The sequence below is a fragment of the Puntigrus tetrazona genome, chromosome 7 (assembly GCF_018831695.1).
Source record: "Puntigrus tetrazona isolate hp1 chromosome 7, ASM1883169v1, whole genome shotgun sequence".
NCBI classification, from domain to species: domain Eukaryota; kingdom Metazoa; phylum Chordata; class Actinopteri; order Cypriniformes; family Cyprinidae; genus Puntigrus; species Puntigrus tetrazona.
In genome coordinates this window covers 12,108,280-12,136,048 of record NC_056705.1, presented here as the reverse complement: position 1 = coordinate 12,136,048, position 27,769 = coordinate 12,108,280, and the positions used below count along the sequence as shown (strand labels likewise).

Below are 27,769 nucleotides of genomic sequence, written 5' to 3'. Positions count from 1 at the left end.
TTCAGATATTTAGTCAGCCACCCGACGAATGCATCTGCGAAATCCTCCGCTTGTGACATTTCTACGTACAAAAGGGGAGAATCCTGTACGTTAAAATCACACAGCACAGGTATGGATGAAGCGGAGTCCAAAGAGTCGGTGCACAAAGCTGAGCAGACAGAATCTCGCTCATTAATAATAAAAGCTGAGGAAGAGGAGGCGACACCGCAGCGGGGACACTTGGGGGACCTCTCGGCAGGTAAATGTTGTGTTAGGTGTTTAACTTTGACCAATAGCTCGATGGCTCGCTCTTGGAAGCGTTAAAAGCCGTGACGAACAATAGCATGCGGAGGCATGGCCCCTAATCTTTCGGGCTCCACTATAAACAAAGGCAAAATAACCATGCTGCATATGTATATGCGGTGCGCTGTCTCCACCTAGCGGCGGCGCGGTGGCACTGCACCATGCCGCCGCCCCCTCGCCGTGCTAAAAACGGGCCTGCAGAAATACCACGTTTTCACTTTGATGTCCCTTTAAATCGCGCCGCACTGTTATTTACCTTAGTATTTTTATTAAATGGAAAAATATTTTCAGCAGCAGTAAAAATGGCGTGCTGATAGCTTATTGTATCAGTATTTTTAGTTATTGAACTATATGAACTATAGATAATTAGTATATCGTAGAATATGCAAAATCATTTGCCTATTTGTTTCTTGTGAAGTTAACTTTAGTTATAATATTTGACAGAAATAATAATAATAATAATAATAGGAATGTAGACGTGTAATGAAAAAATATGTAATGTGTAATGAATTATTTATAGGTTTATGCACAAAATTGACTTTATTATTGTTTAATACTCAAATTGTCTGATGAGTTTAGTAACTTGTCTTTTGAGAATGACTTAAAGTCTATCGGTAATATTAAAATTAAAATACGACTTCTACTACTTGTTATTTACATTAATAATTAGTGCTGACAGATTTTTAATAATTTATGCACAAAAAGCACTTATTATATAACATTTTACATTCACCATGACAACATTTTTATCATGAATTAAATATACATTAAACTATTTGTGTATCACAAAATCTACAAAATACAGAATAATTTTACAATACCATAAAAATAAAAAATTTCTTACTTAATTGTTTCCCTTCAGTTAATATATTTGAGAATGACCTTTATTCTTTAGCAATAGTAATCCTATATATGTAATAATAATAAATACATCATTGTCGTCCTGTATTACATGCACATTGTATTTTCTGAACATAACTACACAAATTATTTAAAACATTTACGCACAAAAAGGGCTGATGAAAACACATTTTCACTTAATATCCATCTCCATCATTTCATATCTACCTCTGTTATTTTATATTTCCCTCTGTTAGACCACAATGTAACAATTTCACATTACGCTTCATGTTTTTCCGTTTCTAATAGTTTTTTGTGTCCTCCCCAGGTGAAGAGGACATGACCAATGGTCTCACATCTCATAACAGCCACGATGTTCCTGTGACCTCTGTATGCTCCCCAGGCACCAGTTACTGGTGCGTCTCCGAGAGCGCAGACTCTCCTTTCCTTCTGTCTCCAATCCCAGGACCATCTACAAAGGACCCCCTCCCTCAAAGAACACGCCTGGCCGAGACCACCGGCGTTATTACCATGAGTACTGGCGCAGCGAGTACCTCATGGACTTTGACCCGCAGAGACAGGGGATGATCTGCATGGTTTGTGGCAGTTCACTGGCAACCCTGAAGTTAAGCACCATCAAGAGACACATCAATCAGAAGCATCCGTACTCGCTGCTGTGGACCGAGTCTGATAAAGACGTGATCCGGTCGGGATGGGAGAGTCATTTGAATCGAGAAAACAGCCAGCCGTTGTGTCCCGAGCCAGATGTTCCTCCGGAGTCACAGGAGATTCTGGATGTTAACAGGCACTCCACAGGTTTGTGCTTATATTTCTTTGTGCATGCGTTTGTTTTACTGTGTGTTTTTGTGCTTTTCTGATGTTCTGAATCACAAAGCATGTCTTAAAGTTCACCCCAAAAAATCTAATATTATATATTTAATATTATAAATCGGAAAATGATCTAATATTATTATCATGAGATTATTTTTAAATAAGCACATTTACCTCTCCCTTATTATCATGACCAAAACAAAAACAAATAATATATATAAAAATACATTTTATTTATATATATAAATATAAATACATTAATATATATAAATTAATGTATAAAATACATAAATACATTTGTGTGTATATATATATATATATATATATATATATATATATATATATATATATATATATATATGTATATATATATATATATATATGTGTGTGTGTGTATATAATTCTTTTATAATATATATATATATATATATATATATATATCTTTAAAGCAATAACAAATAAAAACTTTTATTATTTGTATCTGGATGAATAGAAAAATGATGAATGACAAATGTGTTTAAAAATCATAAAAAAATGTAACAATTAAAAACCTGAAATTAACTCATTTTATATATGATTTCTTTATCATAAAACAATTAATGATCTTTATAAATACGATTTTTTTTATTTCATAACACTTTATTTTACTTTTGTTTATTATTATTATTATTATTAATAAAATATTTTATATCTTGTTCTTGGGATGTTTACTTATAATTACTTCTTATTGTATTGCAGTGCTTTGAGTATAAGAAATGCACATTATAAATAAGATGCATTATTTATTTTTCATTGAATTAAGTTTATTATTACTATTAATATTATTACATAAAGTGCTCATTCTTCTCTTCAATCTAGGCAAACCTAGTGGTTCCATCTCTCCAGTACTTCAGGCCCAGTCTGGCATTAGCAGGGTCACACCTTCCCCTCCGGCCTCCTCGGTCCAGGAGCTCCCAGGCCCTACAGCTCAGGTGATGGAGCGCTACCTGAACGACTCGCTGCACGCCTGGTTTCGTCAGGAGTTCCTGATGGAATACCAGGCAGAGGAGGGCCGTCTTGTATGCATGGTATGCAGCTGTCTGTTGCCTTCACTGCACCTGGATCACATCAAAAGTCACATGTTGGATCTGCACCCAAACTCTCTGCTGTACAGTGCTGAGGAAAAGCACTCTATCCTGCAGACCTGGGCTAAGACGCACGGTGAAGGTGAGAGACAAAACATCTATCTCTAAAAAATATCTCTAAAATGTCATGGAATTATTGCATACACAAGATATTAAATTGTAAAAATCGATTAAACGGAGGACCAGTTAAATATGATGCTCAAAAAATAGAATAAAGATAGTAAATGCGTGTTATTTATAAATATGTTCATTTTTATGAGTCATTACATTTTTTAAAAAGCAAAGGTTCAAATGAAAAGGTAGAATATATATGTATGTATGTATGCATGATATTTATATCATATCTGTGTATATTTATTATGCACATAAAATACACACACATGCATGTATATATGTTGGAAAGATATGGTACGTTTATATATTAAATCAATTTTATGAATATAAATATATTCATGTAAATACAGGTAACTATTTTAAATATATTCTTTATGTGTTCATATTTAAATATACACAGTACACATATATATTATGTAAACAAAAACCTTCATTTTGGTGGATTAATCATGATTAATCGCTTGACATCACTAATTTAATTCTGTTATATAATTATAAAATCAAAAGTCAAAAATGTACACACTGAGTAAAAGGTAAACATAAGGATAAATAAAAGCACATCAATTGCTTTATTAGAAATATAATGTCCTTTTGTCACTGACTGTTTATTTTCAATTTTAACATGTATTTTTCTCTTTGCGTTTCTCATATGCAATGCAGAATATCACTCTTTGCAACCTCAAATCAAATCGGAACAACATACCAAAGAAATAAACCTAGACGGTTCAGCGTCGTTTGTCCCTCTGAACATGGATCCCATTCAGGGAAACCTGATGAACTACACAAGAGGAGATGAGAATCCCCCCGACACCGGCCAGAGATCCCAGTCCTTACCTTACTATCCCAGAAAGAGAAGACTGAAATACGGCAGCCCCTGGCGTCTCCGGCTGGATTATTTAGTGGCGTACGGTCCTCCGGAAAACCCGCTCTGCTACTGCATGGTGTGTTCCGAACACCTGCCTGTGCCGAGGGTCAGCAACTTCCGCAAGCACATCCAGGAGTGTCACCCAGAGACGTGCAGCCTCAGCCGAAGTGAGAGAGATGCCGTGGTCAGCGCCTGGATAAAGGAGGAGAAAATCGACAAGGCCGCACCAAAAGAGGATGGTGAGTCCTATAGATAACTTATAGATAAGAAACAAACTATCGTTGTTGGGCTTGTTCTAATTTTTTTATTAAAAGGCATTCATTTACATGAAAATATAACACCACAAGTTAGATACAAAAGTTCTTACTCTGTTAAAAACAAATGCATGTGGCTGTTAGGTATGTTTTGAAGCTGGCTCATGCTGGTCTTAAGATGGTTGGACCAGCGCATGATCAGCTCAAACCAGCATCCCAGTTGGTGTTTTTTTTATCAGCAGGGTACAAATCAATTGTGACCAGGCTGATTAAACCTGAGAAGCAAAACTGATTCTCTAAAATGAAAGATTATTTATTTTATCACGTAAATCTACTTTGTTTTAAGGATGAAATGACAAATTAAGAATTGAACATTTCTTTTTCCTAGTGTTTTCAGTTAGCCTTTGCTTAGAAAACTAAAGATTAATTAACTTCTCAGACAAATTAATCTCGTTTAAAAAATTAATGTTATTTAATGTCCTTTAAATGTCGTATTATATATTTTGGAACATAAAATTACCACTTTTTTTTTCTAGTGTTTCTAGTGCCTTTGCCTAGCAAGCTAAGATATTTAGCTTTTCAGGTAAATACATTTCGCAAAAGTATACATTAATGTTGCGCTTAATCATGTTGATGTTTATAATTTACGCAACATTATATTTCAAAAGCCAAAAGCAGTTACACTTCTTCTTCTTCCTGGTGTTTGCAGTTTGCTTTCACTTAATTAGCAAGTTAGATTATTTAGATTCTCAGGAAAATAAAGTAAAGATATTCGTGTTGTACGTCTGAGCTAACTTAGGCCAAGGTGGGCAAACTTATGTAAACCTACTACAATTTCTGTAGTAATTGTTAGTGTTGCTTGGTTAAATCCTGCTATAAATCCAATACACTGTTCAATGATGCGTTTCTCGTTTTTCGTTTGCCACTAAAGACCCGCAAAGCGGCCCCGTCACTACAAACGCTGCCGGTGACACACGGGTGTCTCCTGTGAAAGCCACGGAACAAGGAGGTGAAACCGAAGACAGTAATAGCACAAATATCACACCGTCAACACAGATGACTGGGCGGCACAGGCACTACCCGGGGAAGGACCAGCGGCGCAATTACCAGGCCCGCTGGAAGATGGACTTCCTGATGGACTACGACTGCAGGAAGCACGGGTTGATCTGCATGGTGTGTGGCGCCACGCTCGCGACACTAAAGGTCAGCACCATCAAGAGACACATCTTACAAGTGCACCCTCACTCGCTGGACTACAACCCAGAGGAGAGGCAGCTGGTCCTGCTTTGCTACAACCAGATCTCAGCGCACTTTCATTCGGATGACTGTTTTTCGGGTTCGAGCCACGGCCATAAAGAGAACGCTAACGGCAATGCTTATGTTAATACCGAATGCACTACGAGCCAGAGCACTTAATTGAAACAGAAGGGTTAGGGATGAGTTTTCTACATCCTGTTTTCGTTTTCCTTCACTCAGGAAGTTTGCTGCGGGGTTACGCTTTTTTTTTTTTTTTTTTTTTTTGAAGGATTTGACATTGTTGAAGAATTAATGTACTTTTTGTCTCTAACAAAGTGAGTAAAACATCTAAAATGTTTGATAAGCTTAAAAAGAATATTTATGCTTGAATCACTTTTGTAAGCGGAACATACGCCGTTTAAACGGTTCGTTTTTTTTCAAGAAGCGGTTTTGCTGAACTTACATTTTCTCTTCTGTGGATAAGCACTCTTAAATGCATTTGTACATTCATTGCTCTTTTTGCAGACTGCAAGACTGTTATTGATTCCCATGCTTGACATTTTTGCATGACATCAACACATTACAGTGAACGATATTGTTTTACTTACCGCACTTAAAATAGGTGCTCAGTGAGGGGGTTAAAACCTTTTGCGTTTTGAAAGAAAAAGCATAAATATAATATATGGTTTATAATGTTAATGTTATATATTACTGGTTCAGTTCACCAAAAAGTTATATATTGAAATAAAAATCTTATGGACGTCCTGTTTAGGCAAAGTCCGGTTTCTTTTGAGTGAGATCCAAGCCTCAGGGAGTGTTTTATTCATCACTGATTTTCTGCATTTATGAATCTTGTTCCATTTGGAAATTGAATTTATTCAGAAAGGTGCAATTAAACGGGCAGGTAATGCATGCATGTGCTCTAATCATTAACACTTCCTGGTTGCATTCATTTAATATATACTATACAGCCTGGAATATGTTATCAAGACGTATCCTGTTTGCTCATTTATTTCTCATATCAGAGGAATTTTGCACTGGTCTATGACAAACTTGTGACGTTTTCAGTTCTTTTTAATCCTGTACAGAGTGAGCTAAAAAAAAACGAATGCTTCGTCAGCACTGGTGTCATATGATGATGCACAAGTTTTTCACCTCTTCTTTTAACGCCATTTTTCTTGACCAAATGCAACTTGGAGGCACTTTCAAAGTTTGGAACATCCCACAGATCTTTTCCTGGAAAATGGCACACTGTTGTGATGACGAGGTTCAAACTCTCAGGGTTGTAATGTTTAGCAGTAACATTTCATCGATTACTTTTTAAATGATGTATGCATATAACGTACTACATTCATCACATGTACATACACTCTTCTCGAGTTTGGATTTAAATATCATTCCTTGTATGATTTACTGCAACACCAATAATCAATAAAATGTCCATTAATGTCGATATGAAAAGCCTAGTTCTTTAAATTAATAAATTTTTTTTTTTCCCATAAATGACATTTCTGGTACAAATGAGATGTTCACAACAAAACTTTGATCTATAAGATTTTAATATTATTTAAATGTTCACCACAGCATTTATTTGATGAAAAATACAGTAAAACGGTATTACTGTAAAATGACATTTTTATTCTAATTTAATATATTTCTGAAACTTTTGCTGGTAAAGCAGAATTGAGCACCACTTCAGTCTTCAGTGTCACATGATCCTTCAGAAATCATTCTAATATAATTTTCTGATTTGGTAATCATTTTTGTCGGTGTTAAAAACAGCTGCTTAATATTTGTGCGTATTTTCGGTCACTTTCGATGAAGTTAATGCACTCGTGTTTATTAAAAATAACAATCAAACAAAACGCGGCAAGCGATACAAATGCTTTTGGCATTTTATTAAGTTCACTTTGACATCATTACAGGGACCACAAGTTTTCCTGTTTGCATCTTTTTGCATCCCCCAAAAGCTCCCACATATTAACTTAATTCAAAACTAACAAACTGAATGTAGATGTTAGTCATCACATCTAGTCTTCAAGAATCAAAAGCAAAAAAAGAACGTGACCTCTGTCACCCCTTCTCGGAGAGAAACACGGGAAAGAAGAAACAGCAAACATGCTAAGGTACTACAGGAATAAGTAAAAAAAAAAATATGCCCAAATATTAAACTGAACCTCAGAAAGAGAAGAAAGCAGATAATAAGACAAAGAACCTAAACAGAGGTTTGCATCTCTTAAAAAATTAGTTATATAGTCATCATTTACCCTTAAATTCAAAGAAAACAATGTGGTAATGCAAATTGTCAGAGCTTGACCTGTTCTTCGAAAGCAACACCGCACATGTGATCTCGACTGTAGAACATGCTAGTTAAGCAACACAATGACAAGACACTTCCGTCTGAATCCGATCATGTGTGTAAGCATGCATACGACACAAATAGGATGAAAGAGAGAGAGAGAGAGAGAGAGAGGAAAAAAAATAAAAAATTAACAGCAAATCAAATTATATTAGAAAGGGGCCGTAATCACAGAACAAACTTTTAAAACGTGATGGAACGTGTTAGTGTTAAAATGTCAATTTTCCCAATTTGGACATGCTTCCAACTGCATCAGCTGGAATGTTAAGCGAAAAACACGATAAAACCATCAGGAGCCGACAGGCTACGCAGTGACAAAAGCAACAATGCGAATGCAACTTGATATACGGCAGATAATCCATTTATCACGTCGTAACTGTGTAGTAGTTTTTGCGCGGACTGATGCTGCTTTCAAACACAGCGGGCCCAACCTGAAGTTATTTTCACTACGCTACCCTTCCCTTTCTCGCAGTTGTGTCCTAAAAGCCAACAGTGTTTACAGTGGGGTTTCGACTTTTAAGGAAAAACAGTGTTATTAGTAAGTGTGTAATTATCCAGCTTAAATAATAGCTCTTTGCAGCCTTTAAATATTTCAACTTCTTCAGTGCTCAAGGTGGTAAACGATGCCCCGAAATGCTGACAAAAACAAAAAAAAAACCTCTTACTTATCTAGATGACAAATGATGGGCACTGGCCCCGTTTCAACAGAAACCGATGACTTGTGGGGCCAACATCACATCAAGCAGAAAGTTACTGCCTTCCTATACTCCTATATTCTGGTGCTCTGACGATCCTATACATAAAACTCAATCTTAAGGTGATTAATATTTATTGTTATGAAGCTAATGTCAGACAGGGGACTTAAAGCAGCCATCCTAATCGAGATATAATTTAATAACTATTATTCGAAGAGTAATAACAATAACATTTACATGTGAACTCAACTCAGGTGACTGAGTGCGAGAGAGGTGCGAAAGAGACAAATATAAGAGCTGTATATTTGTTTTGTTTTTTTTAAATATAAAAAGCAACACTAACTACTTCACAGCAAAGAGCCTGTTGTAATTGAACTATATATACATACACAAAATTAAAAATTGCGCCAATAACGGGGAGGAGAGTGAACTAGACCGAATTATCACCGCTGGTGGCATCCTGATCAAAACGTCTAGAACTGTTCAGTGCATTTCAGATGAATACGGACACATTTTTCAAAGAACAAATAGGAGGGAAAGTATAGTTCATTAGGATCTCTCTCTTTTTTTTTTGTCAGTATTTTTCAGTGAAATGTTAATTTTTTGGAAAAAACAGACATTTGCTTTTGAGTCAAATACCTGTCTTTATTCATTACTACAGCACCACCCAACCCAACACTCAAAACCAGGTCATAGGTTCAGTCTAGTTCACAAATCCTTCCGTGCACCGGCCTTCAAAACGGGCATCCAATAGCATCACTTCCTGTGTTGAAAAACACCAGCTCCTGGAGCCCCGAGCTTCTTTTCCTAATGCTCATTAATAAGCTGCAGTTAACATTGAATATCAAGAAGCTTTTTAGATTTTACATACTAGCTGGTTCAGTGCAGATGGTTGTTTTAAGGTGTGGGGTTTAACTGGGGAAGAGAGGGAAAGGGGGCTGGGCTTAGTATAAGGGGAGGCGGCTAAAGATAGAAGGATGGTAAACATGGTAACGAGGGATCGGAGAGGAGGATCATTCTGCTTTACAGCGCTTCATGGCTCCTGGGAGTTTCTCTTGCAGCCTGAAGGTGAAAAAAAAAAATAATGAGACAAACGCCCATTAGGTGGCAATGTTACTACATGGCACTAAGGTTTTTTTTTTTTTTTTTTTATTAGCATGCACAGATGGCATACATTTTTACTAAATTACTCTACTCAAACCATACTTACTTGGCAATTGTAGTGTTGATTTGAGTGCGTGCAATGTCAATGTAACGGTCAATCTGAGTCTGTGGAAATAGCAAAGAGAGCTTGCATCATAAACAATGACTGTAATATCACTGTACTTTGAAATGCAATTATTATATTAAATCACAGCCTCGTGCAGTTTAATGAATCACATTAGGTTGTATTTTTCTGTCCGCAGGAAATTGCAATGAAACGTTTCTTATAACATTAGAAATATATTCAATATTCAATTTAATTAATTAAATGACCTGCAGGGACTCTAAATACAACAATCTTTATCGAGGTCGCATTTGTGGATGTAAATATATATACTGCTGGAAAATAACCTGAATCGTAGATCAATGCTTTGTCTTACCGTTAAACACTTTTGCTTCTTTTAAACTAAATAAACTGAACTTTTAAAACATTTAAACATTTGAAACATTTAAAAACGCAAACATTTTATTATTTGAGCTAGTTGCTCTTTTTACATTTACTGTAACGTGATGTACTAAAATAACAAAAAATTCGATTTTTAAAACAACTGACACAAGAACTTACTAAAACTAAGATGAGAAATTAAACGGATGAAATATAAAAATAAAAACACTCAAAATATTGATAAGAACCATCGTAGTAAAGCTGTAAGAGAGTTGTGGCTATTTTCTCACTGTAAAGATATTAAAAACTGGGTTACAGCAGTTTTGAGGTCAGTGCATAGAGCTCTGCGCCTTGGAAATTAAAGAGACAGTTCTGAGTTTTGTGGCACCATTATGGATGCATCGTTATAGCCGTGCATTAGCACTGTGTTTAATTTGTGAAAAGGTCAGAAGAGGAAAAAAAACTTCACCAGGCACTCATTAACAATCGCTCTTATATAAGAATTTAAGACTTGACAAATGCTTTAAGTAAAGATTATGACAAGTCTTCAGTAAGGGCTTACATAAGACCCCTCTGGTGTAATAATCATACATACTGATTACTGTTCGCTCTGAGTGGGCCGCCTGCTCTCAAACACTAACTGCATTTGAGCATGTGTCATCCATTATTAGATGCTTTTTTTAAAAAAGCAACTCTTACGGACTTGTTTTAAAGCCTTGTGCTTGTTATGAATGCAGTGAAACTATCTTCTTTGTACATGTTTCCTCTGTGTCATGAAAGATCATGTGTAACAAGAGCAACCTGTAATACTAGTTAACATGACAGAGTTAATTGTTAATACATGGAGGCACGTGAATACAATAAAACATGGTTTTCTATCCCTCACCTTGATTAGGTAGAGCTAAATTAGTTACTATGCAAAACCTTTTATTATAATTATAACATTACTGTTAGGTTAGGTTCAGTAAGATTAATATAATAATAATAATCATTCTTTCAGCAAGGATTGATCGATTTTTTTGAACAACCTATTCAAAATGATTAAACGGTGCATATTTTGCAACTGAAAGATGGAGATCTAACCTTGTTTTTCTCATAGACGGGCGGTACACTGAAGAGCAGGATGTCGGCTGGAAAAGAAAACACCCGGTATGAGCTCATTACAATCATTCTTAAACTCTGTGGACGTGGATTCATTTTTCATTGGTCAGGCTATAACTAACTATGAAGCAATTTTGCTCCCCTCGAATTTTAGTGTGAGGCTAAAAGTGGAACATTTGGCCTACCGAGGATGAGGATAGTGATGCCATTGAAGACCGCTCCGACGTATGTCAGCAGCCACATAACCACTGCCAGCTGAAATCAGAAAGTAATGTGGGTCAAGGCAACAAAAAGCCTCAGAACATAATTATTATAATGGATTATGAAGTAACTGCATTGCTTTAATAACAATACTTTAGTTGATATAGCAATAAATAACTTTGATCCTTTGACAATCTGTATTCTTAAAAGTGCTATATATATATATATATATATATATATATATATATATATATATATATATATATATAATGGAGTCACTATACATTTAAACAGTATATAATTTATAGTTGTATGTACAAAAAAAAAGAAGAAGCAAGCTTTGAACAACAACTAGAAAACTCATAGCATTTCTAATTGCGGGCACTGACCTTGAGAGAATCCACCAGATCCTCAACCAGAAAGAGGCGGCTCATCTGCTTGAGCACACGGTTGACGTGGGAGAGACAGGCGTCCACGTGCTTGCGGAAGGTCTCGGGGGGCACGGTGACATCTTTCTCCATCAGAGCCCTGTCACAAGAACATGGGTCAACCCAATTAGCCCTGCCCCTGTATAGCCACACACCTCTGAGCACCACTGCACTCAAAACCAACACAGAGCCTAACATTAAAGTGCCAAACGGAGATATGTAAATATATGTGTGTGTGTGTGTGTGATATATATATATATATATATATATATATAAAATACCTGAAACAGAGGGTTTACATTTATAAAACATTTGCACACAAGACTAGCTACTTTTCTAGCTAGTTTTTAAAGCATTTATGTTGATACACTGTTAAAGAAATTTATGATTTTAACAGTAAAACACACAATGCTACAGTAATAACCTGCTAATTGGTTAACAGTAAGTTTTCATATTATATACGGTGAATAAATGTAATTATATTTAATGTAATTGTACAGTAAAATACTGTTAAAATGACGTCTTCGGCTAAAATCATTGTATAATTCATAACTGACTTTATTTTTATCAGTTGTGCACATTAGGGTTTTATTTTACATCGAATGTTCTTAAATTACTTATGTATTTATATAAATAAACACACACACACAGAGAGATATATATCGATCTCTATAATTTAATATGTTCATTTAATACACTGATATTAAATGAACATCATTTAATTAAATAGCTTATATTCATAATAAAATAAAAGTAAAAATGTCTAAATGTTGCTACCATACAAGGTCTGGCAACCACATCTGTCGGTATTTTACCATAAATGTCAGTTTTTGTGAGTTTTTCTTTAAATTTCATTTTGTTGATAAAATGAATATTTTCCTGACAGCTTTATTCACACCCACTTATTAAATTAAGAAGACAACAGTTTAAGTAAAAACACTGTCAAAACATCCCATCAAAAAATCCAAGAGGATAAAGCGATTTTCTCAAATATTTACACCGCAGTGAGTTTATTAACAGCAGACATAGACAGACAGGCCTTACTTGAAGGGGTGTCCTTCGCTGGACTTCTGCACAGCCTGGATGACAGATTTGTAGATGCGGAAAGAGATGGTGACACAGAGCAGGGCCAGCAGCAGGTAGGAGACCACGCTGATCACGCTAAACGCTGCCAGAGAAAGCAGCAACAGCAGCGACACGCCAAACACCACCCCTGACTTCTTAGGGTCCCGCCAGTGCACCAGGTCATTCACTGCACGACAGAGAGAGTATGTGAAAAACGTGTGCGTGGCGCGTTTCCACGAACAGTGACACAATGAATGAATTGTTGAACTGGTGCAAAACACTTTAAAATCCCGAGCCTTCAGCTGTAAAAGGCTGCAACATATTATTTTAATAGGTTCTCTTTTTGCACCTGAACTGCAAAATCATTAGGTCTCTCATAAATAATACAGAGCTCATATGTTCCATACGGCTGCGGTTACGTAATGCAGTTTCCGAGTGGCTGGTGATGCGGCGTGAAAGTAAGCTTTTAAAGAAGCCTTACATAAAAGGCATTCTCCGTGTGGAGCGATGCCTTGAGGGGGTTCGGCTCTGCGTGTTTCCATTACTCAGGAAATCACGGACATATGGTCTGTGGGGGAAGACGGTGGTATTCAAAACATCAAATTTCATGCGGAGGATGCTCAATTTTGTAGCCTACAAGAACAGAATAATACACCTATATATATATATATATATATATATATATATATATATATATATATATATATATATATATATATATTTCCCTGGCAAAGACTCTGTGTTTTCAAAACACTGTCTTATTAGAGGAGGAATTCCAACTTGGGCATGTGTGGGGACGGGTCTCGTAACATAAGACCATACACGTGCAAGCGCTGCCCGCTTGAAACATTACCACCATCTTCCACTCTTACTATGTTTGGTCTGTCAGCTTTAATATATCACCTCGAGAACAGATATGGCATTCACACTCCAGGAGACTGTAAATGCATTCATGTATTAAAGCAATACATGGTCAAGTACAGTTTTCCCCATCAAATTTTCAGAGAACTTTTAAACTCTGAAACGCAAGAATATTTTTTTTAAATATACAGATTTAACAACTGTTCTACAGGGCATATAAAAATGTATTATTTTAATTGGTGAATACAGCCAAGGTCAAGGTCGCTGAAGAAGTAGGAGAGTTATGGTTAAACATTTTGGTGTTGTATCGTTTTTTTTTTTTTTTTTTTTTTTTTTTTTAATTTCTTTAAAAAATGTTTTTGTAAAGGCTACATTTATTGTTTTTATGAAAAATACAGTAATAACAGTAATATTGTGAACTATTATTGCAATTAAAGAGCATGCACAAAGATACTACATGGTGCCTGAAAATGCTGGGGACCATTTTAAAATGCTGCGTTACATCAATGCGCCTGCAAAGGCCATGGTATGGCAGTAAAGTCCCTTGATTATTACTATTAATATTATTAATATTATTATTATTATTATAATTCCTAGTCATTTAGGTCTAGAAACTCTCAAATTTTCATTTTATGTCAGTCTTAGTACACAGTGTAACTACAGAAGAGCCAAGTTTTTAAGTATTTAAACTCTTTGGTAATTTTTGAGCATGATGCTACCGGTCTAATCAGATTCAATGATCTATGCTAAGCTATGCTAAAAGTGCTACTGCCTGACCAAGAGATCAGCTGAATGGATTCGAAAAAGGTAAAAAACAATTCTTTCTTACCAAAGACAATTATTAAGATCAAAAACATGTTAAAATGTTCAGCCTCTGTTCAAAAGAACACATTTTATTTGAAATATAATTAATTTGTAATGCTGTCATTAGTGCTACATCTTTCTTTACCTACTTGCTCTCACAACAGAAAAAAATGCCTCCGTGTCATTTCCTAAGACTTGCTTCATAAATTCTCACGAGACACTGAGGTCAACTAAATAAAACCAACAAGTATACTTAAAGTACGTATGTGTGGAAAAAAAGTGTTTTTTTTTTTCTTTTCTCTTTTTTAAAATGTGGAACTCTAAATGAGCTCTGTTTAGATGAATGCTGCATTTTAAGGGAGTAAGTAGGCAAAAAGTAAAAAACAAGAATAACTGCTCGAGCAACCCATGGAAAAAAATATTGTTTACAACAACAGTCAACGTGACATAACTCCAGCACAATGGTGTGGGGCAAATGATTCAGAGCCTGAGAGAGCACCATTGTTTTTGTCCACTCTCAAAGCTCGGGGGCTAAAACGCTCGGTGCATGTGAGGGGTTTCCTTATTGCTCACTGCAGGGGTCTGAGTCCCTCCCAGCATGCTTTGCTAGTGCCCACGGGGAGGCAGCCTAGGCTGAGAACAGTTAGCTATTCGCTATCATTCCCTCCCTCCCTCGCTGGCGTTAGTGGACCCAGATACAACAGCATGTCCCAGTGGCCGTTGAGCCGCAGTGGCCTCTTTTAGTTCTCTGAGCTCGGCTCTTAAAGGTACATACACCATCTAATGCACTGGAGCGAAACCATGTAAGAGTCCACGTGTGTGTGAATCATTTAAGAGTCATGCATAAAATCACCCATCCCAAACAAGCACAATAATTCCAGCTAAAATTCACATTTTTCCCTCATCACAGTGAGTGCTCATTTGTATGTTCAGAAACGAACAGTGTGAGCCAATTTTCATGCAATGAAACCCTAATGAGGTCAGTTATTTAAAGGCTATTGGCCATATTTATACACTACGGTCTGTTTTAGCGTGCTTAAAATGTTTGCACTTGTTTCTCATCCTTTTAAAGTCTCAAGTGAAATTAAACTACTATATTTTATAAGGCAGACCATTTAGAAAAATTCTAATACCCAAAATGAATATTTGTAGCTTTATATTCCTGTAAGTAAATAATTGAGTACAGTGATTAGCCAAACCTAAGTTAAGAGTTCACACAACCACATGCTATTATCTACAGCCATGACAAACCCAAGTGAAAATTGCCACACCCATTAAAACAATTTTAAAACCACGGGAAAGCTCTTAGTCTGCTGTATTTAGGTGATTGACAGCTAAAATGCAAAGTTGCAATTGTTTTCAGAAAATAAATAAATCTCACCCACAGTAAACAACTCAAGCAGAATGAAAAGTGAGACAAGGAATATGCTCTAGATCTATTAAATAACCCATTTACTAGGTTACAGCTATATATGGCATTTGGCACAAGAAATGAATTACTGTCTGTATGAATTGGTAACACTTTACAGTAAGGTTGAATTCATTATTATGAGCTGCTTTACAGCATTTGTTGAAGTTAATAAATCCTAACATAGTTAACATTTCAAATAATGAACACCAAAACATATTTATAACAATACAGTGTTATTACTATAACTATACATAAATTTATTAATACAAGTTAAAGATAATTTAACTAAGAAAAAAAAGATACCTGGTGCATTAACTAATGTTAACAAATTAATACTTACTGTAAAGTGTTAAAATTATATAGTTTTATTCATGCTTTAACTACTATTTACTAATATGGAAACTGGTGCTTCACAATTATAAATTTAGCTGTGAATTGTGATAAGCAAACTTATTCTCTATTAACTTCGAACCTAACAGGATCCTTCACAGTAGTCCAAGGTTCAAACCTCAGCATTAAAGTAATTGAGGGAAATATTTTAAGCTTGTTCTGGACACGTAGATTACCAAAAAAAACCAAAAACAAAAAAAACAAAAAAAAAAAAAAAAAACAAAAAAAAAAAAAACATAATATAGGCTACTAATTTAATTAAAAATAATAATTGTGCTGATAATGAATAAAATCACAGTAATCATGTAGCCTGATTATACATTATTAAGAAAGTATTTGTTAAGAGAATAATTGTAGAGATCATAACAGTCATTGCATGCAGAAAATATACACGTTTTAGATAATGAGTCAGGCATTGGATCGCATATGTGAAACAACTGAGTTTTACCGGGCAATGTGTGGCAAAGGGAGGGGGTAATAAATATGTATATTTATTAAGTCTCATTATATGAGACTTAATACTTAAAATCATATTCTAAGGAATGCATTAGAATTATTTATAATTAGCAAACAGGTAAAGAATTGACTTCACTTTCTCTCAAGTCACACCAGAGGAGTACACATAAAACAATTGACTACTAACTGCCAAATGTAAGATAACGCTACTCCTGTTAAACAACACATTTACCCTGACTTCCTGAAGAAGGTTACATAGAAAGATGAAACCTGAGACAAGACACAAACTGTACCATTTGACTTCAAGGGCTTTGCATGCAGCCATCCTGCAAGATTGTTTATACAGGTTCTTATCCATTTTAATATTGCACCATCACGTTTTACAGGTCATGATGCATGTATTAGAAAAAAAAAAACATTAGTACATTTAATAAAGATACAAACAAGACATTTAGAATCTTCATAAGGCTATTGTAATAGTTTGAGAGTGTTTAGTTACTGACATTTTCAGCAGCAATTTTATAGGTTAGAGTTGAGAAAATGAAAGCTCAGTTATAAAGTAAAAGAGGAAAGTAAGGTGTAGTGTCTGGGCATACTATGCGTGCAGGGTTAGCAGGCTACTTGCCCAGAAGAAAGACATGTTACCTGTAAGATGGGTTAGTATTGCTGTCAAGACATGCTCTGCAAGATGGTAGGCCTCTGCTACCCAAATGTCGATTGCCTCTACCTCTTTGGGAAGCAAGGCATCAGGCTGATACTTGTTTTGAGTGAGAGAAGATGAGGTTTCTGAGGCCTCAGGTTTAGCTGTAGGAAGTGGAGGGTTATCAGGCTTTAGGGCAGTCTTCATAGTGGGAATATCCTTGTCTTCATCTTCTTGGCTGCTCCCAAGCTGTTTCAAAGCAGAAATTGTGAGACGCTCCTGCTCTAAATCCATGATCATAGCCGGAGAGGATTGAGTGGAAGCAGGAGCATCAGATTTGGGATTCTGGTCTATAGTTTTTTGTCTGGGACTGAGGACCTCCGGTTCCTCATCCTGCTGTGACTTAAGACACTCCCTCATGAACTCCACGAAGCTGTCAGTTGCTGCTGTTACTGAGCATTCTGCTTCAAACGTCTCTGTATCGCTTAGGGTCTCTGGTGAATCCGGTCGGTCTAAAAGATCTTTGGTGGGAACAACTCGAGGTTCAGACTTGGTTATCACTGATCCTTCAGTAATCTCATTTGCCACAGGGCCAGAAATATCTTCACTGATTTTGCTAGACTGTTCTTCATGAAAAGAGGGGAATGGTGAAGGTGGGTTCTCTTGAACTGGTGGTTGTTGATCAATTGACTGGACTGGCAACTCTTCCTGTTCCTGAAAGATTGAAGCCTTGATTTCTGCTGCTGACTTTTGATCTTCTGGATCAACACTATAATCTGTAATTTTGTTTTGACAGATTATAGTCTCAAAATCAGAAATATCAGATGAAGGATCAGACAGGAAAGGCTCAGGCAAAGATTCATAGTCTAGCCTGCATTCATTGGGTGTCTCATTGAAATCATCATTAATATGTTCAAAGGACTCCCGAACATTGGTATTTTGATTATCTTGAGTACAACTTGATTTTGAAATCTCTGTTTTCTCACCTTTACTTTCCTTAAAATAAGATGAATTCAGCTGGTCTTTTAAAGCAAGCTCTTCACTGGCGTAATGATCCAGGTAAGTTTCTACATCACTGGGTTCATTTGAGGGGGAACTGATGTCGGGTGGCAGGTCAGAAAGTATTTCTGCAGTCTTGTCAAGGTCTTTTTCTAGGAAAGACTCTTTAAGGGGTTCAAAGGACACTAAATTCCGAGACATAAGCTCTTGAGAGTCCTCTGAATGTAGTCCTCCGGAGTCTGGAGAAGACTGGAGAAAAATGCCACTTTCATAATCATCTTCAATCACCTTGTGTTCAGGAGAGCACTCAGCATCAGAGCAATTTTGATTTGTCTGAGAGGAAATGCCATGGTCAGGTTTACACTCACCACATAGAGTTTCCACAGACACTTGTTCTGGAATCTCTGAGTCGTGTTGCTCTGGTGACCTTTTGCCATCACCTTGCAATATTTCACACTTTTCATCCTCCTCCTCCTCCTCCTCCTCCTCTTCCACCTCAAGTGGTTCCTCATCATCACTTAAAACTTGTTCCTCTGTTTCAATAACATTAATAATAGGTACCAAAATTGGCTGTTTTTCAGTGGTTGGAACTACCTCCTCTTCTTCGTTGGTTTTTATGTCAAGGTCATTGTTTCTCACTGTTGGAATGCTCATGGTTTCTTCAATCACTGTGTCATCGGATTCCCCAGAGCTGTCTACCTCTTGGATTTCAGCAGGCTCCAAGCTTTCCTTTGAAATATTGGAAGGTTGTGTAGAACTAGGCTCCATCTGTTGGGACACAGGGGGGGGTGGTGATGTTGACTGAAAATCTGCCGGAGGAGCAGGGGAGGAAGGAAGCTCTTGATTGTCAAGGAATGTCTGATATCCTTGAATGCCTGTATCAGCTTTGTCTTGTTTATCCCACATATAGGCTGTTGGTAAAAAGTTCAGGTCAAATTCAGAATCTTCCTCAACACTTTCTTGTTTTGATTGCTTGTTTTCATCATCCTTTGACTGACTGATATCATCTGGAACTTTGATGGGACTGTCCATAAACTGATCAGGAACTCCTGCAAAAGGTTCTGGAACTTCTGCTGTATCTTTGTTTGGTTTCATAACTTTGGATGGGCTCTCTTGCACCATGGGAGAATGATTTCCCTCATCAAGATCAGGATCTTCAATGTTGAAATCCGGTGCTGGAGGTAAGTGAGCTCTCATCCAGTCAGCGGTGTCTTCAAAATCACTTCCACGCCTTTCCTCTCCAAGCACTTCAAAGGGGGATTCTGGAGATTCCTGTTCATTTGACATGGTCCTTTTCTGAAAGGGTGATTCCTGCTCATTTGACATTTTCCTTTTCTGAAAAGGTAATTCTGAAGATTCCTGCTCATTTGATGTTGTCCTTTTCTGAAAGGACAAACGAGAGGAAATTCCTTGTGGTTCAGTAGGGGACTTCTCATAGTGACGCTCCTTAAAATGTGGAAACCCCCCATCACTTCTATCAAAATCATTCTGCTTTGCAGCTAAAGCTTCTAGTGCTTTGATTCTCTCAGACACTGGGGATGTCTTTATAGGGGAGTCCTGCTTTTGAGAGCCAAAAGACGAATCAAAAAGCTCCCGTTTCTCTTTGAAGGTACGATCTATGTTGTCAGCAGGTGATCCCGATGAGTCGATTCCATAAGCAACTGGTGAAAAGGAACTTGACTGAGAAGAAAAGCGAAGAGATGAGGCCAAATTCTCTGAAGGTTTGTCAGAGCCCAGTACCACTCTTTTGTCTGCATCCAACATGCAGCAGGAAAGAGGAGGAAAAGGAGGGTTGGAAATAAAGATCAAGGCATACTTTACCTTAACTCCGATTTGCTAAAGCAGGGGAACATGCTGAAGCTCAGGTTTGTATAGGATTGTCTTAAATTAAGATCATAAAAATTTCACAGCCAAAGATCCCGACAACTTTAGCAATCAGCAACTATATTGGAACTTTATGGAGCATTCCCAAGATGCTTAATTTGCTTGCATCCATTTAACTGAAGCTAAAGCGATCATGCACACACTGCATGGTCCCACATATTAATGGATGGAATTTGATGTCTGCATGCCAGCTTGACAATGTGCTGATACCATTGAGGAATCGCAATGACACACAAGCCTTCTTAATGGTTTTAATGTACTGTTCCTATAAGGGCAGATTTACACAACGGTTTACTTCAGATGACATTTTTAATCAATCAACACCCCCCCCAAAAAACAAAGATACAATTAAAACAGACAAACAAAAAGAAGTACCCTCAGGAAAATTACTAAAGATTTTTTAAAGCACTCCTATTGGGGATTACACTAATGGGCTGTCTTAACTTCAAACATCTCAAAAAAAGAGATTAAATAAGAGCACAGGGAATACAGCAAAGTGAACATGCTAAAAAAAAGGCAATTCTGACCACTTTTCCATGCAACACAATGGCAGTGTCCGAAAGATGAACAATTCTGCCATTATAGGCACTATGTGGAAGTAAGATAACAAGGCATATCTGAGTACAATGTTTTGAGTTAAAGCAATTTTTTCCTCCTGACTCTCCTGTAGGGTGATAAAACCAGTTCTAGAGAGACTACAGGTAAAAGTATAATATGACACACTGACTACCACATTATAACATCCTATAAATTTTGTCCCTTCATAAACCTGCCATTTCCTGGTTTTACTTTAAGAAAGGAATTTTCATGCTTTAGGCTATATATATATATATATAGTTAAAAAACACACGTACACTGCATCTAATAGAAATTAATTCATTTCTTCATACTATACTTACAGGGTTTACCTGGGTAAAACCTCCTGAAAATAGATGCAGTTTGTAATATAGACAACACGTAAGTTATTGTATTTCATATGTTACTTTACATGTTATGTTGCAAAACATGTTTCAAATTTAAGACTTCTGCTCCTTTGCCTCTTCAAGATTCTGATATTGTTAAGTACTCGTTGTGCAAACTAAGCAATAATATTATTAGGAGTCATTTAAATAAAAGGAATTAATGAGAATTATGAGATTAAAACACTTTGGCAATGTTTAAAAATATGCACACTATTTTATATAAATCAACAAAGTAAACCAAAAATTTAAAGACATTGTCACCTAAGATATCTGAAAACTTCAACACCGTGTGAAGAACTTATTTAAGATCCACTAATGCTAATGCTTCTTATACATAAATTCTACAGTGATCAAAAAAAGTAAATAGACAGGAAAGAAAAGAACAAACAAACACAAATAAAAAGACTAAAACTTGAGGATGTCCTCTTGCTCTGTGGTAAAAGACAACATGCAAAATGCATGGAAAAAGCAGGTGAAGAGTCAGCCGCAGCACTCATGGGGATGTAACCCCAAGCAGCGTCCTGTTGCTAGATCCCTCCCCAGTGGCGCTCTACCTTCAGGACCAGTGCGGTGTTGGGGGTGTAGCTCCAAACATGGCTTGTTGTGGGGGAGGGGGGGCATCAAGGACATGAATCCTCAGGGACACCAACCTGATCCATATTTAGGATTCTGCTCTCGCACAAAGTGAACTTGAACTTCTCTGCTATCTTAAAATAAGGTGGCAATCTTGGGATTAAGCTGGACCCACAGTAACGCTGACCTAAATCGTGTTTGCAGTGGGTATATAATGGAGCCGATTGAATTTCTAGCATCTGTGGGGACTTAGCTTTCCCATTTTTAATCTGTGAACCATGTCAGATGTGGGATGGCGACGAAATGACAGGGGATACTAATGGTAAATGGGAGGTGGTAGCCACAAATTATTGCCAGGAATGGCAACGTTCAACCTTTTAGGCTGGGAAACCATTTACTACAGGGTATTGTTGGATTTACAGAGCCAAGTAGAGACTGTGTTAGATCAAATAAGGCATTACAAGACAAGCCACAGAAATTTGGATGACCTCAGTTGATGAGCGTTCATGAAGTGAATCCAAGTTTGAGGATTTCAGAAACTGTTGAAAACAGGAGGGACTTGGCCGTTATTATGGATTCCAACGTGCATGATTGCAAGGGGGACACCATTAGAAACAGCAAGGGTCTTGTTACAAAACTGGTCAGGGAGGGTGGTTGGACTGCACAGTACACGGTCAAGTGGCGTGCAGGTGTGAGACTTACTGATTGTTAATGTTTAGGTAAGAACTTTATCATCAAGACCATACAGACTGAAGGAGAGGACATTCTGATGATATTCCACAGAAACTGGTTGAATTCTAGCTTGAGAGATAGAGATCTAATTCTTTAGTTAAACAATTGGTAGCTTCTTTCTGTGTCCTCTGCTTCATTTCCTACTCCTAAAAGGAAGAACTCCAAAAGAAGCCCTTAATGCGAACATCTAGTCTGGTATAGAGGAGGAGAGGGTCACTGGCGAGAGGGATGGAGAGCGTCATAGCAGCAGCCCAGCGGGATATAGCATACTTAATAGAACAGAGATGACAGAGGAGCATGGAGAGAAAGATAAAAGGTAGAGAAGCAGGCGAGCATCATAAGAGAACTATACACTTGCCTTGAGGAGACTGAATGAGAGATACAGGCGAAGAAAAAAAGGAATCTGAAAAAATAAAATAGGACAGAAGAATGAGAAGAAAAGTCTCAGTATCCTTCTTATACTCTACATTTGAAAGGGGAAAATGTTAGTGAAATGCCCAGCGAAGCACCTTTTACATATCAAGAATCTAGAAAAGAAAAAAAAATGACAGCAAAAAACTAAGCCATAAGGAATAGAGAGGAAAAAAATAAATAAAAAAATTATCATTTACTCAGCCTCTTATCATTCTAAACCTGACTAAACCTGAAACAGATTTGAAATAACACAAGGGTGAGTAAACAATTACAGAATTAACCTTTGCCTTTAACCTACTATTTAAACAAGATCTAATAATCAACCATTAGCAATGTGTGAGATGCTCTTGTCTTTGTAAAGCTATTCCAAAAAGCATTCCTCATTTTTTAAGCATGCAGTTTATACTACTTGGAAAAACTACACATAGGCAAAAAACAAAAGGTATGTGAAAGTTTTTCTTTACAAAATTAATTAAATGTTTAAATGTTAAAAAAAAAAAAAAAAAAAAAACCCAACATGATTAAATAAAATAAAAAAAAGCCACGGATAGCATTTCATTGACAAGGCTCATGAGATAACATTATATTATGAGCATTTAATTATAGTTTTAACTATAATTAAACTGGGCTTTAATGAACTGTTAAAAAATATTAAATTACATATTTTTGGTTTCGGTATACTTTATTACTACAAACGAAGAACTTAAATTGCATTTGATTTATTGTTTGAGCATCCATTTTAAGAATTTGATTTCAATATTTGACAATTTTCTTTGCGAGAAAAAAAAAAATCCATAAAGCTGATAAAAAAAATAATAAAATAAATGTTGACCAGTCCAAATACCTAAAATAAACACTTCTGCTTTTTTACATGATGCTATTTGCATGTGTATGATACACAAAAAAATATTTTGTATCAACTATTTAAAGCACTTTTAGCTGTACAAACAGAACTAATCATATACACAACAGTCCTTGATGGTCTGGCCACATAAATGTACAATACTTACTCATAATAGTCAAATGGTGGAACTTTCTCATGGAATTTTCAATGATCCCTCCCATACTTTCTGACATCTAACCCTGCAAAGCACCCACATGTTGCACCACTGTGTTATGTAACCTGTTAAGGGAAGCCATTTTCAGCCACACTTCAAAAATTCATGTGATTTGGAAGCAAACAATATTTGCATTCATCCAGAAGCCACTTACAACAGTTGGGTCAATCATCAGGTTGTACTAGGTCACCAGAATTGGATTAATCATCTCTGGAATCTCCACAAGAACAAGGAGTGCCAACAGTGAGAGTTGTGAGAAAGTTAAAGAGAACAGGTTGATCGAGTATCGCAACAGTCTTAAACGGGGCAAGCTCTACAGGTCACAGATAAGGAGTGCACCCCTGCTTCACGGCATTCCTTGCCCAAACCACACCTGAACGTATTAATAAGCGACACACCTTGCACCATTGATGTGGACACCAAACCCTGACAAATCCAAACACCCTCTGTCATCTTGATTGAAGTTTTTTCTCCACTTGTGAGTCAGCCATATAGAATTTGCTTCACTTTTTGACAGTAGGAACCATGTGATACAAAATATGGCAACACAATCTGATATCCTACCATGGTCGGTTGGTCGTGTTTAGCCGGTAAACGTTTAATAGGGAAATAAGGTGTAGTAATACAACATCCAAGGATCTAATAGACAGATACCATCTACTGCAAGGGCAGAGGTTAAAAGCACAGAGATGGCTTGGGTTACAGTGCAATGCCTAAAGTGGTACTGGACTGGCCTCTGACTCTGGAAGAGCCTGTGTGGCATCTCTGTCATGCCAGCAATATCAGCTCTATTCCTGAGGGGACTTAACGATGACACCTAAATCTTTAAGAGTGCGGCCTCAGCCAGCTGTATCGACCTTAGGTATCATGCCCAGACAGAAGAGTTTTCTGACCAAGCAAAAAGAAAGTATTGATATAGCAAAGATGAAATTGATTCGAATACGATCTCTTGGTCTCATATAGCATAACATTTTTAACAGATTGTTCTGGGTTGAACACAAGTTAAGGTCTACCAAAAACATCTTGGGGTGGCTGACACAATACTTTTGGAATGTTGAAGCTGGAATGTTAACTATGCTAGCAAAACGCAAATAAATGTATAAAAAGAAATTAAAGCTTCATGAACAACTTATACTCTATATAATTGATATGCATGTAGCTTTAATTTGCACTCATTTAAATACACCCGAAAGACTACTTGATTGCATTGAAAACTAAACTGTTATGACAAAAAATAAAAATAAAAAGATTTCGCAAGAACGAATGACTTGCAAACAAATGTACTGGCAAAAGATGCCTATGAAGCAACCAATGCACGCTTGCTCCATAGATTTCCAAATTAAAAGAATGTAACCGTTTGTTCACAGCTACAAATTCTACAGATTGATCTTAACCTGCATTTAACCCAGAATATTGGATTAAAACAGCATTTGGGTAGGTAAGGCTTCATTTAATACCTTATATTTACATACAGGCTTTTACTATGAGTATAACGTGACAACGGCACCCAGACAGGCATCTCAGACTGTGTTTTGGAGGGCCATTGCAGCTAAATTTAACCATCCAGTCCAATATGTCACCTTCACATATGGTGTCTGAGATAGCAAGCCTGTAGGCCAGTTATCATGTCTACATCCTTCAAGCAATATTTGGACTCTGATACCCATCTGAAGTCAATGAGCCTAAACTCAAGAGCCAAAAAAGCATTTGACGGAATTAAGTGATGGAAAAGAGTGCTGAAAATTCAGAGAAGGGTGACGTCTTGAGCCTTAACTTCACGTTCTAATTCTATTAGACTCCCAGACGCCTTAATGACGCCTCAGCAAGGAGGCCAGAAGAGCTTTATATATTGCTGACGACCTAAAAAGCAATGAGCCAATATCCCAAGTCAACAAAAACCATGCTGCATTGTTTTCACAACGGAAAAATACACAGGAAGCGAACAAAGAGCAACGAGTCATTTCCAAAGAACGACTTTTTACATGTAAATATGGGCTACCTTAACTGCGCATGCATATATATATGTGTGTGTGTGTGTGTGTGTGTGTGTGTGTGTTGTGTGTGTGTTTACGGCAAGCAACGTGACAACTGAGAACAATTTATTAACAAATCAATCATTGAATGTACTTGGACTTGGCAGTAAGAGAATGTAATTCTGACTCATTGCCGCAAATCGATTCTTTCATACTGTCCATTTTAAAGCACCTAGACAATTATTTTACGCCGTGACATAACTACGTCAGTCTGACTGGGCATATTTATACGTACCAATACAGTAAAACGCAATCTTTTTGATAAATAAACCAGTTTATTTGAATGTCATATGTCCCAGTTCAATATGTTGCAGCCATGGTTCAGTTCATAAAACAAAAAACAAAACAAAAAATATTATAATAACATTAATTCTTAAAATCTTAATGTAAACACTTCCTCGCACCGATTCAGTTCTGAACAAATTCAACTGATTCTTTGAATAGATCCGACTCGAACGATTCTTAATAAGTTCTAGGCAGCTACATTGATTATTCTATCTTGTCACGTCGCTAGCACTGGAGATGGGGTGTGTTTGTAACGGTAGGGACTTCCTTCGTTGTACACCGTCTTCCAGTTTCGGATGCATCTGCAGTGCAGATCATCAGCTGAGCCGCAACATGTGCCCATTTCAGCACGGGTTCAAAGGGGTATTACGTGTCCCCATATTTCTCCGTGGCCTTTTCCTAAAAATAAACTTCAGGTCAAAGCTGTGGATGAGAACACATTCATTCCGAGTCCCAACATCCGCCATGCCATTTCTGCCTGCGAAGTGTAACGCCAAAACCCTCCTACTATGCCCAAAAGGAGGCGATATGGAAAGTGTAGGTGAGAAATAAACAGTGCAAACATATTACATAACGCCAGAGAGTCCAGTGCTGGCTTCAATGCATTTTAAACTTGTGCGTTCATTCAAATCGATCTGATGCACACTATATGACCTGCTATTGTCCTTAAACTCTCTATTCCGCGCGACCTGCCAAACGCGCTTCCATTTGGAACGTCGGTAAACTCGTCGGTGAACTTCAAAAGAAACAGAACGCACTTCAACGGAACTGTTGTATGACGTTCACGCTTTCTTACCGGAAAACTTGGAGTCTTTGGACGATGCAGAATGCCCATCGTTTAGGCCTTGTGACGACGAAATCTGAGAAGATTGGGTCATTGGATCTGCCATGTTCGTCGCGTTGTTCTACAGGATCTGTAGTTTAGAAGCGTCGTTTGATGTTCGGCTGCCGATTAGTACTCTGAACACTCCCGATTCACCGAGTATTTCCCAACACAGCAGCGGCGTCACCGAGCCTGCACAAGCACATTAGGTGAACCTGCCTGAATGTTGCAGTGGATGGGGGCGGCGGAAGAGACAAATAGGGCGGGTACACAGCGCGCTCGAGAGAGAGAGAGAGAGAGAGAGAGAGAGAGAGAGAGAGAGAGAGTGTGTGTGTGTGTATTAGGGTGATAGGTCGTTATTTTTGTTTAAAGATGTACGCAATAAAACTATTTTGCCTCGATATCGTGCCACAGAAATTCCTTTTACTTTTTAGAGAGACCTCTGACGTTCCTCATACAGG

General features: G+C 37.1%; 2 protein-coding genes across 4 annotated transcripts; one reads left to right on the top strand and one right to left on the bottom strand.

Annotated features, from left to right (window-relative positions):
- The first annotated feature begins 109 nt into the window (after positions 1-109).
- zfta (zinc finger translocation associated) lies at positions 110-8,696 on the top strand. The gene is given in 6 exon segments (XM_043243694.1): positions 110-238; positions 1,451-1,603; positions 1,606-1,938; positions 2,812-3,159; positions 3,852-4,295; positions 5,242-8,696. Coding segments are annotated over 6 exon segments (1,890 nt in total). The 5' UTR covers positions 110-111; the 3' UTR covers positions 5,727-8,696.
- Positions 7,419-27,578, bottom strand: rtn3 (reticulon 3). Of its 3 annotated transcripts, XM_043243677.1 has the most exons (9): positions 27,282-27,578; positions 23,054-23,098; positions 17,551-20,295; positions 12,963-13,170; positions 11,880-12,018; positions 11,475-11,544; positions 11,272-11,318; positions 9,811-9,869; positions 7,419-9,662 (listed from the first exon to the last, which is right to left on the bottom strand). In XM_043243677.1, exons 1-9 carry the CDS (start codon positions 27,373-27,375, stop codon positions 9,614-9,616), a joined length of 3,456 nt encoding a protein of 1,151 aa, XP_043099612.1. In that variant the 5' UTR covers positions 27,376-27,578; the 3' UTR covers positions 7,419-9,613. The 3 variants fall into 3 exon arrangements, with proteins under 3 accessions (XP_043099612.1, XP_043099613.1, XP_043099614.1); XM_043243678.1 differs by lacking the exon at positions 17,551-20,295 and having other exon boundaries at positions 27,282-27,558; XM_043243679.1 differs by lacking the exons at positions 17,551-20,295; positions 23,054-23,098 and having other exon boundaries at positions 27,282-27,556.
- Between the last annotated feature and the right edge of the window lie 191 nt (positions 27,579-27,769).

Bases quoted from the DNA above. Each gene is read 5' to 3' on its own strand.
- rtn3 (XM_043243677.1), bottom strand. From the start codon at position 27,375: ATGGCAGATCCAATGACCCAATCTTCTCAGATTTCGTCGTCACAAGGC. The intron at 20,296-23,053 runs GCAAGTGTATAG...TGTTGGATGCAG, and splicing joins TCTCATTCAGTCTCCTCAAG to ACAAAAGAGTGGTACTGGGC. The intron at 12,019-12,962 runs GTAAGGCCTGTC...TTCTTGTGACAG, and splicing joins AGCGAAGGACACCCCTTCAA to GGCTCTGATGGAGAAAGATG.